Source organism: Phoxinus phoxinus (assembly GCF_949152265.1).
Source record: "Phoxinus phoxinus genome assembly, chromosome: 15".
Classification (NCBI taxonomy): domain Eukaryota; kingdom Metazoa; phylum Chordata; class Actinopteri; order Cypriniformes; family Leuciscidae; genus Phoxinus; species Phoxinus phoxinus.
Genome location: NC_136890.1, coordinates 9,926,347 through 9,939,269, shown reverse-complemented (window position 1 = coordinate 9,939,269; position 12,923 = coordinate 9,926,347). Strand labels below are relative to the sequence as shown.

The following is a 12,923-nucleotide window of genomic DNA, read 5'->3' as shown; positions in this document are numbered from 1 at the left end:
TGGCTACGCCAAGCGATAAAGGGTTCTTTCTTTATTATAAATTTTTCAAGGCTTGTACCTTGGAGCCTATTTCGTGGTTTACGTTCTCGAGCCACCAGGCACTGTTTTGTGCACATGAGCGGCCGGATCGCATTGGGGGTTTTCTGTTGGAACGGTATCTCAGGGCTCCAGACTAACTTTTTGCCTTGGTTGAACTGGTGCGCCTAACTTTTTTATTTAGGTGCACCCACATTTTTCCTCGGCTCGTGTTGCCTTTAACGCCCCAATTTCAAGGTGCCGGTAACCTTTTTATCACGCTCCATATACATTCATATATATTATGTACATTATTTTTAAACAAGAATAAGATGTAGGTAAATACTTTTTTTTTTTTTTTTTAAGCACAATTATACTGTATATAAAAATAAAAATATTTTTTTGAAAGTGCTTCACTGAGCTGCCAAACTAAAACATTTTAAGCAAAATAAAACATTTCAAAATAGAAATAGAAATAGGAAGTGCTACTGTTTAAAAGTGCTTCCCTGAACTGATGGCTGAAGTAGCTCCATGTCTGGGCTGTTGTCGGAGCATTGACCGGGGGAGAGTGTTGGGGGGGAACAGGCCTACTTTTTTGGCGTAGGTCGACTTGTGTAGGCTGTCTGTCGGAAGCTAGTTATTTTAGTTTATAAAGATTTAAATATGGATATTTTTCTTACACAAATGCTTCAGAAGGCCATTATTAACCCACTGGAGTCGTATGGATTACTTTTATAATGGATGGATGCACACGCCCATTATAAAGCTTGGAATAGCAATGATATTTTTTAATATAACTCCGATTGTGTTTGTGTGAAAGAAGATAGTCATATACACCTAGGATGGCTTGAGGGTGAGTAAATCATCCACATGTAGAGAATCATACTGTACCTAAAAAAATATTTGTAAGGTGCATATTTAAAGGGTGCATATCTCCCCAAAAAATATTTTCTTTGTTCTTTTGAGGAGCAAAGTTGTATTAATATAATTAAAGTAATGTGTTTAGCCTCTCAGGAGCTAGTTTTGCTTTGCCTGACAGTGTGTGGGACAGTCGTCTTGGCTAGAGCTGCACGATTCTGGATAAATTGAGAATCACTTTATTTTTTTATTTTTTTTCAAATGGAGATAAAAAATGTCCCATGTTCTTAACGGACAACTAAACAAAATAACAAGAAATTTACTAGAGGTTCTGACAAATTGTTAATTGTTGGAGTCTATTTAAAACATTTTAGTTTAGTTATTTAAAAAAAAATAATTGGTTTGAATATATGGTTCAATGACTCCCCCATAAATACCTAAACATGACACGGCTCTCTCTGGCTCAACGGCTTCGCAAACACAGATTTAAATAATCTTGTGTGTTTTTTGTGTGTGTTTTTTTAAAGGACACAGGCGAATCGCTATAATTTAGGAATAAGATTGAATCGAGATCACAATATTTGAATGATTAATCGTGCAGCTCTAGTGTAGGCTGTGATGTAGATTGAGCCTTGAAGCCATGATTGTATTGCTGCAGCACTTAGGAACTGCTTGGTTTGGTGCCTGTTGTGAATTAGTGAAGGAAAGTTGTTTTACAGTATCTGGTGGAATCCATAATGTCACCTTTATTTATATAGCTGTGTAATATATTGAGATTAAGATAATAATCAATTATTCTATAATAAGATGTGTGGTTTACCAAAGCGACCAACTCTTTACATTTCATTAGTGAAACTATTCAGTGCTGTAATCTAAAGTGTTTGTTAGTCTCTCTCAATGGAATTGGCTATGTGAGGTTTTGGGAATCACTAACTCCCAGTGGATTTTTTCCCCCTACTACTGCCTCTCCAGACCTTACACATGTCAAGAAGCGTCTAAGTGCTCTAACCATTGGAGGTAGGCTTTAATGACGAGCAGTTCTGCGCCTCTTGGTTTATAGCTTTGTTTTAGTAGTTGCAAGTAGTTTTAGCTGCTTTTTTGTGTATTTTTGGCAGTGCTGTTAGCTTTGTGGCCAAATTTGAAAAAATCTGAATGTTCCTTGGTATCTAAGAATGGCAGCTGTAACTACTGTTTAAAAAAAAAAAAGGTCTTTCTGAAAATGGACATATAATATATTATAAAACATTTGAATAGTTAATTTGAATAGAGAAACTAAACCTAAAGGAATTCTATTGGAGCTTTACTATTCCTTGTCTTGATGTGTCTTCATTTAACAGCACAATAGATGTTTGTTTAAATGTGTACCGTATATATATATATATAAGTTTAGAGTTGGTAAGATTTTAGTTATTTAATTTTAAATATTTATCTTATAAGTATCTTATACTCACAAAGGCTGCATTTATTTGATCAAATGTACAGCAAAAACAGTCATATTGTTAAAGTATTACATTTCAAAATGTATTACAATAAAAAAACCGTTAATTTAAATGTAATAAATTTAATTTATTCCTTTGGGGAATTTTCAGCAGCCATTACAGTTTTCAGTTGTCACATGGTCCTTCAGAAATCATTCTCATCATATGCTGATTTTGTGTCCAAGAAATAATTTCTTATCAATATTGAAAAATGTCATTTTGTACAGTATTCTAAAGAAAAGAAAAAAAAGAAAACAGCATTTAGGCCTAATTTGAAATGGATTTGTTTTTTATATAACTAGAAATAGTCTTTACTGTCAATTTTGATCAATTTAATGCATCCTTCCTGAATAAAAGTATTACTTTGTATAATGAGAAGAACTACCGGTAGTGTCATTTAAATAGATGGACGCCTGAGCAACATTTTGTTTTTAATTTCAACCTAGGGTCCTTTGCACCATGACCTCGAGCCAAACATAAACAGGTCCCTAGGGTGAAATTACCCCGAACCATCCCTTTTAATATTTGACATGTTAGTGTGCTTTTTGTTTATAGTTAAATAACGTTAAGACCTTAGGTGATGTACCGGTAGTAGGATTTCTGTTTTTGCTGTTGTTTTTGTTTGATATATTAGTCAATTCCAATGTATAAATGCTAGTTTTTACGTAATTAATTGCGTTGCTTTGGAGAATTTAACTGTTATATGTACATAAATGCATATCTCTATTTTTTTTTTACCTTGCTTTACAGAGTCTGAATTTCACTTTGCTGAAGTTTCTCAAACCTGTAATTGGCACAAGGGTAATTGATATGCTCTAAACAGCTGTCCGAAAACCAAATAGTAAGAGTGGAGTATTAATGCCTGTTTTGCATAGCATTGTGTTAGCAGTATTTAAATTAGCCAGAAAGACAAAGAGATTCCCATGGCCTGTGACATGAGTGTGTGCCAGCACACGAGTCTGTGTGTTTATGCTGGTGCTATGGTGAATGGCTCAGCAGTCTACATGAATACTGTCATACCTCTGTGATGCCCAGAATCCCATACAGCAGTTTAAGAACTATTCGGTAACTGCTGTTCCATGATTAAAAAAGGTAAAACATAGCACTCTTAATTTCTGAGTGCTATGTTTTCCCTTTTTTTTTTTCTTTTTTTTTTAAGATTACTCTCCCCTTAGTTTTATGTTTTGGCTTTGTTGTTTTTAATAGAAATTTGGAATGGATTTTGATTGGTAAGTATTTGCCAAATTATACACCAAAAGACACCAAAATGTTTGGATAATGATTGTAGCACAATATGCTAGTGATGTTAAAGGAATATTTTATTTATTATTTAAAGCCTATTGTCTGTGTACATAATTTGTGTCATGTTGAATACCACAAACTGTAATTTCAACTCATCCCTCAGTTTGTAAAACAAATGTGTTTACAGTAGTTTGCCCACCTACCAGACAAATGGGTTGAGGGTTTAAAATCTGTTAAAAACTGTTATTTTTGTTTGAGGCGTTTTAATTATTCCGTAAAAAATGGATTTGAAAAGATGGAGAATATTTGGTTATGCATTACAGTCATTTGATTGTGGAACTGTGAACTGTGTGCATGTAAACTGTGCTTTACAGATTACGTGTCCTTTCTACATACCAGTACCTATGTACCCAGGTTTACTTTTTTTAACCCTTTAAGACCGACGGGAGCGTCGGCGCTCCCGTTTGCGTGTCTCTGTTTAAGAGCCGATAGAAACTGAAAGCAAATGGCTAGCTCAATAATTATTTTTGCACACAAAACCAGAGACGTTACACGTTCCGATCGAGCCTCCAACATGCTCCTGTTGCGTTGTTTTCACCCTCTGAGTCTGCACAAATTGCATAATATGCGTTTTCAACAAAAAACACTAAAATGCATTGCATGTCCTTTGCACACATGTTCTATAGATCTGCGATCGATAGTCACGTCTTCCCATACGCTCATACACGTTCATGCACTATGACCCCAGTGTGTGTCGCATGTTGTGACGTCACAAGCTGCGACATTTGACTCCCATTACTACCTAATAGCTACTCTGATGCGTTTTCACTTTCGTTATTGTCTTTTTTATCATTGCTTCGTCATTTTATAATTTATTACTCTTTTACACACACATACAAACGCACATTTACAAATGCAAGCACATTCTCACACACACGCACGCACACGCAACATCATGCCTGCACGACTAGAGAAGTACACGGACGCGGAGGTTTTGGCACACTAGCCCGATGAATGAGTGTATCTTACAAACTAATTTATGTAAACAGTTCAAATCAATTGTGTGTAGTTTTAAAGTGTTTTATGCTCATTTTTTACATTGACAAGTTTGAGGTTGACATTTGTGATATTTCTGTATTTAATAAAATATGTAGAAAAAATAAACTATTTTAATAATTTTTTGGGGTTTATTGCACTTTTCAGCTTTTTATCTAGTCACTATTGATTTATTGCATAGATAGCCTTCACATTGGGGGTGTAAGGATTGTTTTGATGTATGGCATATGAAAATGCTCTATAGAATGACAGCACAGCATGTAAAAATACTAAGATATAATCTGGCGGAATTGTTCTATGGCAGGTCATAAAGGGTGTTAAGCTGATTAAGCCAGGGGTTGAAACATTGGATATAACTTTTACAAATATGATTGATAAATGATTATATCACACCAGTAACTACCAGTAACTATTCTTAGTAAAACTCCTTTAGAACAATATTTATTTAGAAAATCACTAAACAAATTTGAAATAAATTTAAAGGGGACCTATCATGCTAAATTTACTTTTACATGGGGTTTGAATAATGATGTGTCCACAGTGTGTGTAAACAACCACACTATAATGGAAAAAAATCCACCCACTCATTTTTTTTAAATAATCCCCATAAATCAGAAGCAGTGTCTAAAAATATGCTCTTCCAGATTTATGTCACAGTGTTGGCACATGACTGGTGACAATCTGCCCTATTAGCATAGATCCCGCCCTGAGTGAGCCGCTCGTAGTCCGTAATGTTTACAGTGGTGCTTGAAAGTTTGTGAACCCCTTGCAGAATCTGTGAAAATGTGAATCATTTTAACAAATTAAGAAGGATCATACAAAATGCATGTTATTTTTTTATTTAGTACTGTCCTGAATAAGATATTTTACATAAAATATGTTTACATATAGTCCACAAGAGAAAAAAAAAGCTGAATTAATAAAAATTACCCTGTTTAAAAGTTTATGCACCCTTGATTCTTCATAGTGTGTGTCGTTAACTGGGTGATCCACAACTGTTTTTTTGTTGTGTGATGGTTGTTCTTGAGTTCCTTGTTTGTCCTGAGCAGTTAAACTTCCAAGTGTTCTTTAGAAAAATCATCCAGGTCCCAAAAATTATTGTTTTCCAGCATTTTTGCATATTTGAACCCTTTCCAGGAGTGACTGTATGATTTTGAGATCCATCTTTTTACACTGAGGGACTCAAACACAACGGCTGCTCCTGAAGGAAACAATGCATTAAGAGCTGTTTTTTTTATTTTTTATCTTTTATGTACTAAATATAAAATAACATGCATTTTGTATGATACCTCTTATTTTGTCAAAATTATACACATTTTCACAGATTCTGTTAGGGGTTCACAAACTTTCAGGCACCACTGTATATCCTCACTATAGCACAAATTGATATAATGTCTGCGCCACATAAACATTACAAATGTTCTGTTTTTGGATGTACCAATGAACATATGCATTTTCCTAGACTCCTGGCATCTGAGCCACTGAGGACACAGTGGATGAATTTCATTTATAAATGAAATGTGCCTAGGAAATTAGGTAAATTCTTATGTGTTTGTGACAGAAGTCTTAGACTTCTTCCTGAGTCTCTCCATCTCTCTATCTGTGACTCCGGTTCGGACATATAAGGCTGAAAGCTACTAACTATTTTTGACATTTTGGCTGCGTGAGATTCTCCAGTTTTTGTTGTTGCTGCCAGAGTGTTTTAAGCACCAGCTGTAAAGGCTTTGCTCTCTTCTGGAAAGGGGGTGGGGAGCACACGAAAAGGCATGTGTTTGCTCCCAACCAAATGGGGGCAAATTGGGCATGTTATAATAAATGATCTGTGGGGTATTTTGTGCTGAAACTTCAGACACATTCTGGGGACACAAGATACTTATATAAAATTTTGTAAAAAGGGGCATAATGGGTCCCCTTTAACTGAATATATTTTTCTTCTGCTTGTTACATCTTCGGTATATTATGACAATGTAAAAGCCAGAATAACACAGTATAAATGGGTTTTTATACATGATGTAAAGCTGTCTTTATATTTTAGGAAGGGGGTCACTGATTCATCAAGTTTAAGGGTAATTGACATGACTCAAAGAAAAAATCCTGTCCTGAATTACTTGTCTACTGTGTTATTTTAGTATTATCTATATACTTTTTAAGTATTTAGTAATATTTTTAATTCGCTTTTTTAAAGCTCCATTTTCTGATTTAGTCATTTTGTTGTGCTTTTGTCTTTTTTGATTAGTTTTTGTATTTTATATATTTCTATTAAGCTTTTATTTGTTTTAGTTCTTCAACTTAAATGAAAAATGTTGCCTTGACAACTTACTAAAATAAGTTTTTCACCTAATTTTATTTATTTATTTCAGTTACCTAAAATTATTTTAATAGTTGTAGTTTGTTTACAACACTGGCCTACAAGTCGTACTGATGTTTCCACAATGACCCATCCATAGGTGTATTATTGTAAACACATTTCTTATTTGTTTTTATAAACATAAAAAGTGGTAATCGACAGCCTGACACATGTGAACCATAAATTTACAATAACCCAAAATATTCCTTTAATGTTTTGAGGTTAAAAGATCATAGTCACAAAAGATGCTATTCAAAGATATAAGGATACACACAAATTATGAAAGCTTTAATTTCATGATGGGATGTGTATGTGGACATTGTGTTTGTAGTTAAAAGTGCTTCTGCTCAAGGTCTGGCTTTTTTGGAGAGGTTATTTTTGTGCCGAGTGCGTTTTTGGTGGCTTTGCTGTTCTCTAGCTTCAGATGTGGTGAAGGGAAGCTTTATGTGATGGTTAATGAAGTCTACATGTTTACATTCTCTTGTAAAATCCCCCAACACAACAACAGACACACACCTACACCTTTCTATTCACACATGCACACACACACACACACCCCTAGAAACTAGTGATGCACCAAAATGAAAATTCTAGGCTGAAATGGCAACCAAAATTATTATTATAAAAAAATGTCTTTTTAACTTATTTTAAAATATTTTTGCATAACTAGTAATATTAAACTTTTTAATTAATTTCATGAATTGTACCTAAACATCTGAATTAAAATAATCAAATTAAACAATGAACAAAAAACAACTTAAAGAGCACTGACCTTTACCACCTGACTGCTGCTGTGTCATTTCGGCGTTGATTGTTTTGCCATTAAATGCACAAATTCGTTGACAGGCAGGTAGGACATCTTAACATTACATTTGGACCAAATTCAATGATTTGAACATTGTTCATGGTACATTTCATGACCCTATGCCTTCCACAGAATATATACAGTACACATGAATACATTTAGACCACTTAACGTAGTAATTGAGATCAGGATGTTAAGAAACTTTCAACCAGTAACAACTTAGGCTATATGGAACAAATCGCCTACCCTGCGTTTAATAATCTACACTCAAATCAAATAAGTTTAACGAAAATTGTAATGAATATGTAATAAAGTGCATATATTTAGCAAAATGCTCTTCTAAAGTCCTAAAGCTCTAAAAGTAATATTGTATTGCTAACTAATGAGATATAGACTTTTCTGAATGGCATTCCTGAGGTAAATTTAATGTTTCAGAACATATTGTTTACAAGCTGTTTTATTTACATCTTTTCGTGGTCTATAGACTGACTGAGAGTTTGCAAGAGACATTATATATTTCAGTAACTCATTCTTTATCTTTCAACATACCTTCTGATGTGAATCATGCTTCTGCTGCTTGAGTTAAATCGGCAAAGGTTATGAGACTTTGTTTCATATTAAAAGTAACCGCTTGTTGCGATTGCACGAAATAAATGCTGAACAGTCCAATTGTGCCATCAGAGAAGCACTAACTAAACAGCAAATTGTTGTTTCTGCCGAAAATTTTTGGTAGCCGAAATTTTGGTGCATCCCTACTAGAAACAAGTTAATTCTCTCTCTCTCTCTCTCTCTCTCTCTCTCTCTCTCTCTCTCTCTCTCTCTCTCTCTCTCTCTCTCTCTCTCTCTCTCTCTCTCTCTCTCTCTCTCTCTCTCTCTCTCTCTCTCTCTCTCTCTCTCTCTCTCTCTCTCTCTCTGTGCTCATTCCTTCCTCTCTGTCTTGCGGTCTTTAGTGCTCTTATTAACACTGTTATATAGGTTAATCTTTAACATACCTGCTCAAATGCCTACAGACAGGTCAGTTTCCATATGTGTGCTGCCCTATCAGTATCTCTGAACAGCTTAATGCATGTCATGTTTGACTTTTTGTAGGTACTGTATGAGCCTTAGTAATTTGTTAATTTATTAAATGAACTCGCTTTGCCCAAATATACTAGCATTCAGAGAAACAAAAGGTGTTTTAATATTTAAAAACTAAAATGTTCTGCCAGACTGTTAACTCGCATGTTGTGGTTTTTGAATTAGTAGTGATGTAGAATCTGTGACCAGGACTTTCTTATAGGTTTTTTGAGATCCACCCTCAAAGGTTTATTAAAACTTGTGCTGTAAATAATGTATAGTAATATATAGTAAGCTAATTTTATAAGATCATCCCTGTGTAAGGATTTTTAATCATTCAATTCTTACTGTAAAGGTAATACAGCAGTGTATGTGTATTAATTCTAGATATATTAGAACTGCACATTTTGTGTAATGTGTAACAAGTGTAATGTATACAATAAAACTGTAGGCTATTTGAAATAGTAGTTTTTGACTTGACATTAAAAACATGAGCAGCTGAATAAATAAATATAATATAATACTATATCATTATACTTCTAAATGAGATCTTTACTGTTCAATTCAGTAATTGCAGTTCACAATCCAAAGATGTACGGTTGCTTTTTTACATATTAAATTCTGGATGCATTTAATGCAATGATACAATTAACACCAATATTAAATTGACAGTGATAATGATGTTAACCCATTTTTTCTTTTTCTTTTTAACCCCCAAATTCTCCATCTCTCTACTTATCAATTTTTAAACCACCTTTCTTTTCTCTAAATCTTGTTCTCCTTTTCCAACCATTAACTAACCACTTCATACTTAATGATGTTGTCCGCTTTGCTGTTTTTATTATTATTATTATTATTAATAACATTCATCATGCTAATGGCTGGTGCTTTTTGTTGTTTTCTTAACACTCCAATCCACCATGTTTCTGATTATGCACGGAATCACTGTCATCCTCATGTTTACTCCATCCTACACTAACTCAATGTTTTTTTTCTCTCCCTGTCTGTCTTTTTTTCACCCCACTGTTTCTATCATTTATCTCCTCGTTCCCTCTCTCTACATATGGACTTATCTTCCTTTCGCTTTACTTTATTTCCCTCCATCCCTTCTTCACACTCATTGGCATCCATGATGGCTCTTCTCTTTTCTGTTGACCCTTTCTCCCTCCCTTTCCACCTTTCCCTTCTCTCTGGGTTGGGTTGGACGTGTTGTGTGTTTGGCTGACAGGTTTCTATGGGCTGGAAGAGTCTGATCTAGATAAAGTATTCCGCTTGCCCACTACCACCTTTATTGGGGGCAATGAGAGCGCTCTGCCCCTCAGGGAGATCATCCGCCGCTTGGAGGTGAGTGAGGACCACAAGGAAGCTAAAACAGCTAAAAAGATAATTTCTTATTTTAAATTCAACTTATATTTAATCTTTGAAGAACTGTTAATATATTTTAATTATATTCCAGTAAATCACAAACAACTAGAAAAGTCATGGGGCCTTTGAATGTTGTTTTTACTTTTTATTTTATGTGATGTGCATCCAAATCACAAGCTTTATATTAAATAGTTTTGCTACACAAAAATGACACTCTTGCACATGTTATGCTTAAAAAGATAATGACTGATTGATTGTTTAAATGTCAATGTAAAATATCAAACCATGTGTACTCAAATGCTACTTTTTAGTCAGGTCTCAAGTTCACACAGGAGTCCTATATGGGAAACCACAGGTGTAGTTCATCACATTAATTATGAACATGATCCACTAACATTTGACAACCAGGAAGTGTCACAGGCAGTGTTGGGTATAGTTACTTTGGAAAGTAGTTAATTAGGTTACAACGTTACCATCAATTAAAAGTAATCAGTTACGTTACAGCGTTATCTATTCATAAAAGTAACGCGTTAGAGTACTCATGCGTTACCAAAAATTAAAAGCCGTTTGCAGCGCCTCACACATGCTGCAGCTTGATTGACAGACACGGCCCCCTTTAAATGCACCTAGAAGTCGTGACTCCTGGCAATGAATAACGTCAGTTATCCGACTAAATTAACACTGCAGGATAACAATAACAGGAAAGACAGTCATCAATAGGCTATTCCACATAGCGTTTTATTTATTTATTATCACAGAACATATTAATCAAAATTCACACCTTCCCAGCCCGGGTAGTAGAGATGCGCGGATGGGCTATTATTTCAATAAAAAAAAACAATAATTATAATGCCAATATTAATTCAGTATAGAAATGCAGACATCCCAAGTCTTCCGGAAGGTCCGGGAGTCTCCTGCATATTGAGCGCGCCCGCGAGACAGTCTGTGCTCCAAACCGCGCAGCGCGTGCACGGCAGAGAGGGAGAGAGAGCAAGAGACCGCGCGCGTGTGCCTTAATGAAGCGCATGTAAACGAGACTTTTCAGCCTCTCCACGGGTTCGCTGGAGGGTGGTGGGGTATTGAAGCGCAGAAACACTGTCTTGATCCTGGGGAAATTTTTTTATTCGGGATTTTCCTTTCCTTAAAATAACGGATTACTTTTTTTTTTTTAAATAACGAAGTTACTGATTACTTAACGCACAAAACTAACGCATTGTTACACATTTCACGAAAAAGGTAATTAGAGTACTCTAACGCGTTACTTTATAACGCGTTACCCACAACACTGGTCACAGGGCATTATTATTTGAAGAGTTGTATAATTTGAAACATGACAAACTTCTTTTTATGAAATGGTTGGGTGCTGTTACTGTTGTATTGTCTTTCAGTTTGGAATAAAACAATTACTTGTTGCTGAAATGTTGTGTTTCTCAGATGGCATATTGCCAACACATAGGGGTTGAGTTCATGTTCATCAATGACCTGGACCAGTGTCAGTGGATCAGACAGAAGTTTGAGAGGCCTGGGGTCATGCAGTTCAGCCTTGAGGAGAAGCGGACACTGTTGGCTCGCATGGTTCGCTCCACCAGGTACACACACACTTATAAAGGCCAAATGTAAGAGTACACATTACAGGAATACATGCATTAAACCTCTCAGAATGTTTGCATTGGTTTGAACAGACACAGTCGTCATTATTAAACAAAATGGTTAACGCACAGAATCTTTGCACCAAACATTTGTCTGAAGCAGTGAAGCAGCTTCTCGAACCAAAAAAAATTTTAGGACAGGGCTTGATTTTGTTCATCAGGAATTGGATCATTGTCGTTAGAGATGTCAATTTACATAAATTCACATAGTCCGTTTTGGCCGTTCATTTACACGTCAATGGTGTTTTGGGGCCTGAAAACGCATACTTTTGAAAACGGGTTTTAAAGTGCACTTTTTTGAAAACTATACTGTTATTGTCTCAGTGTAAACTACAAAAACACATTTCTGTCAGGACCACTATCGTCAAATATGATTGACAATTAGCATACTGTTTGGATTGGCGGTATGGCTCCATTCTGGGCGAGAACTCCCTGCGCATCAATGCAGCCTAGCATGGATAAGAGCAGGGAGAGCAGCAATAACCCCCCTTGGGGTAAATCGAACAGAAACAACATGAATGTATGCAAATATAATTAATTCAAGATTTTAAAGTACAACATAATTCGATAATTTATTCTGATTCAAGGGGAATCAGAATGCCAAATCCTGACTGGGTGAGAGGAGGAGCTGGGGATGGAGGAGGGTAATTAGCTCCTGAGAAACACGAAAGCTGCGGATAATACTGAAGGAGGACGCAAGCGCTGTAATTGGTCTGATTAGAACCGCTCCCTGGGGTTTCACATGTTCCCACAACGCGGGAAACAACGCAGAAGTATAAATTAAAACCAAAGCATAGTCTACAGCGTAGAGACTCTTTGAAAGAAGCTTTGCTGACATATTGGGAAGTAGGGGTGTGACGATACACAATATTTTTAAGAAGCACTATATTTATATTTTTGAAGTCCCCATGAAATCAAGTTTTTTGGCTTTTTGTATAAATATGTTAGCCATACTCTTATCTAAGCTAGTGTGCTCAAAATTTGCATTTATAAGATATAAGGGACCGTTCAGTATTTATGAAATGGACCACCGGAAGAAAATAGGTGAGGGT

At 35.5% G+C, this 12,923-nt stretch overlaps 1 protein-coding gene across 4 annotated transcripts in view; it reads left to right on the top strand.

Annotated features, from left to right (window-relative positions):
- The window catches only part of ogdha (oxoglutarate dehydrogenase a), a 51,758-nt gene that overhangs the window by 19,321 nt on the left and 19,514 nt on the right, over window positions 1-12,923 (top strand). For 3 of the 4 annotated variants that reach the window (XM_079637390.1, XM_079637392.1, XM_079637391.1), the window contains exons 5-6: window positions 10,086-10,201; window positions 11,657-11,811. In XM_079637390.1, the coding sequence (XP_079493516.1) occupies window positions 10,086-10,201; window positions 11,657-11,811 (271 nt within the window). Of the gene's footprint in view, window positions 1-1,845; window positions 1,891-3,101; window positions 3,153-10,085; window positions 10,202-11,656; window positions 11,812-12,923 lie in introns of all 4 variants that reach the window. The other variant, XM_079637389.1, reaches the window with a different exon arrangement.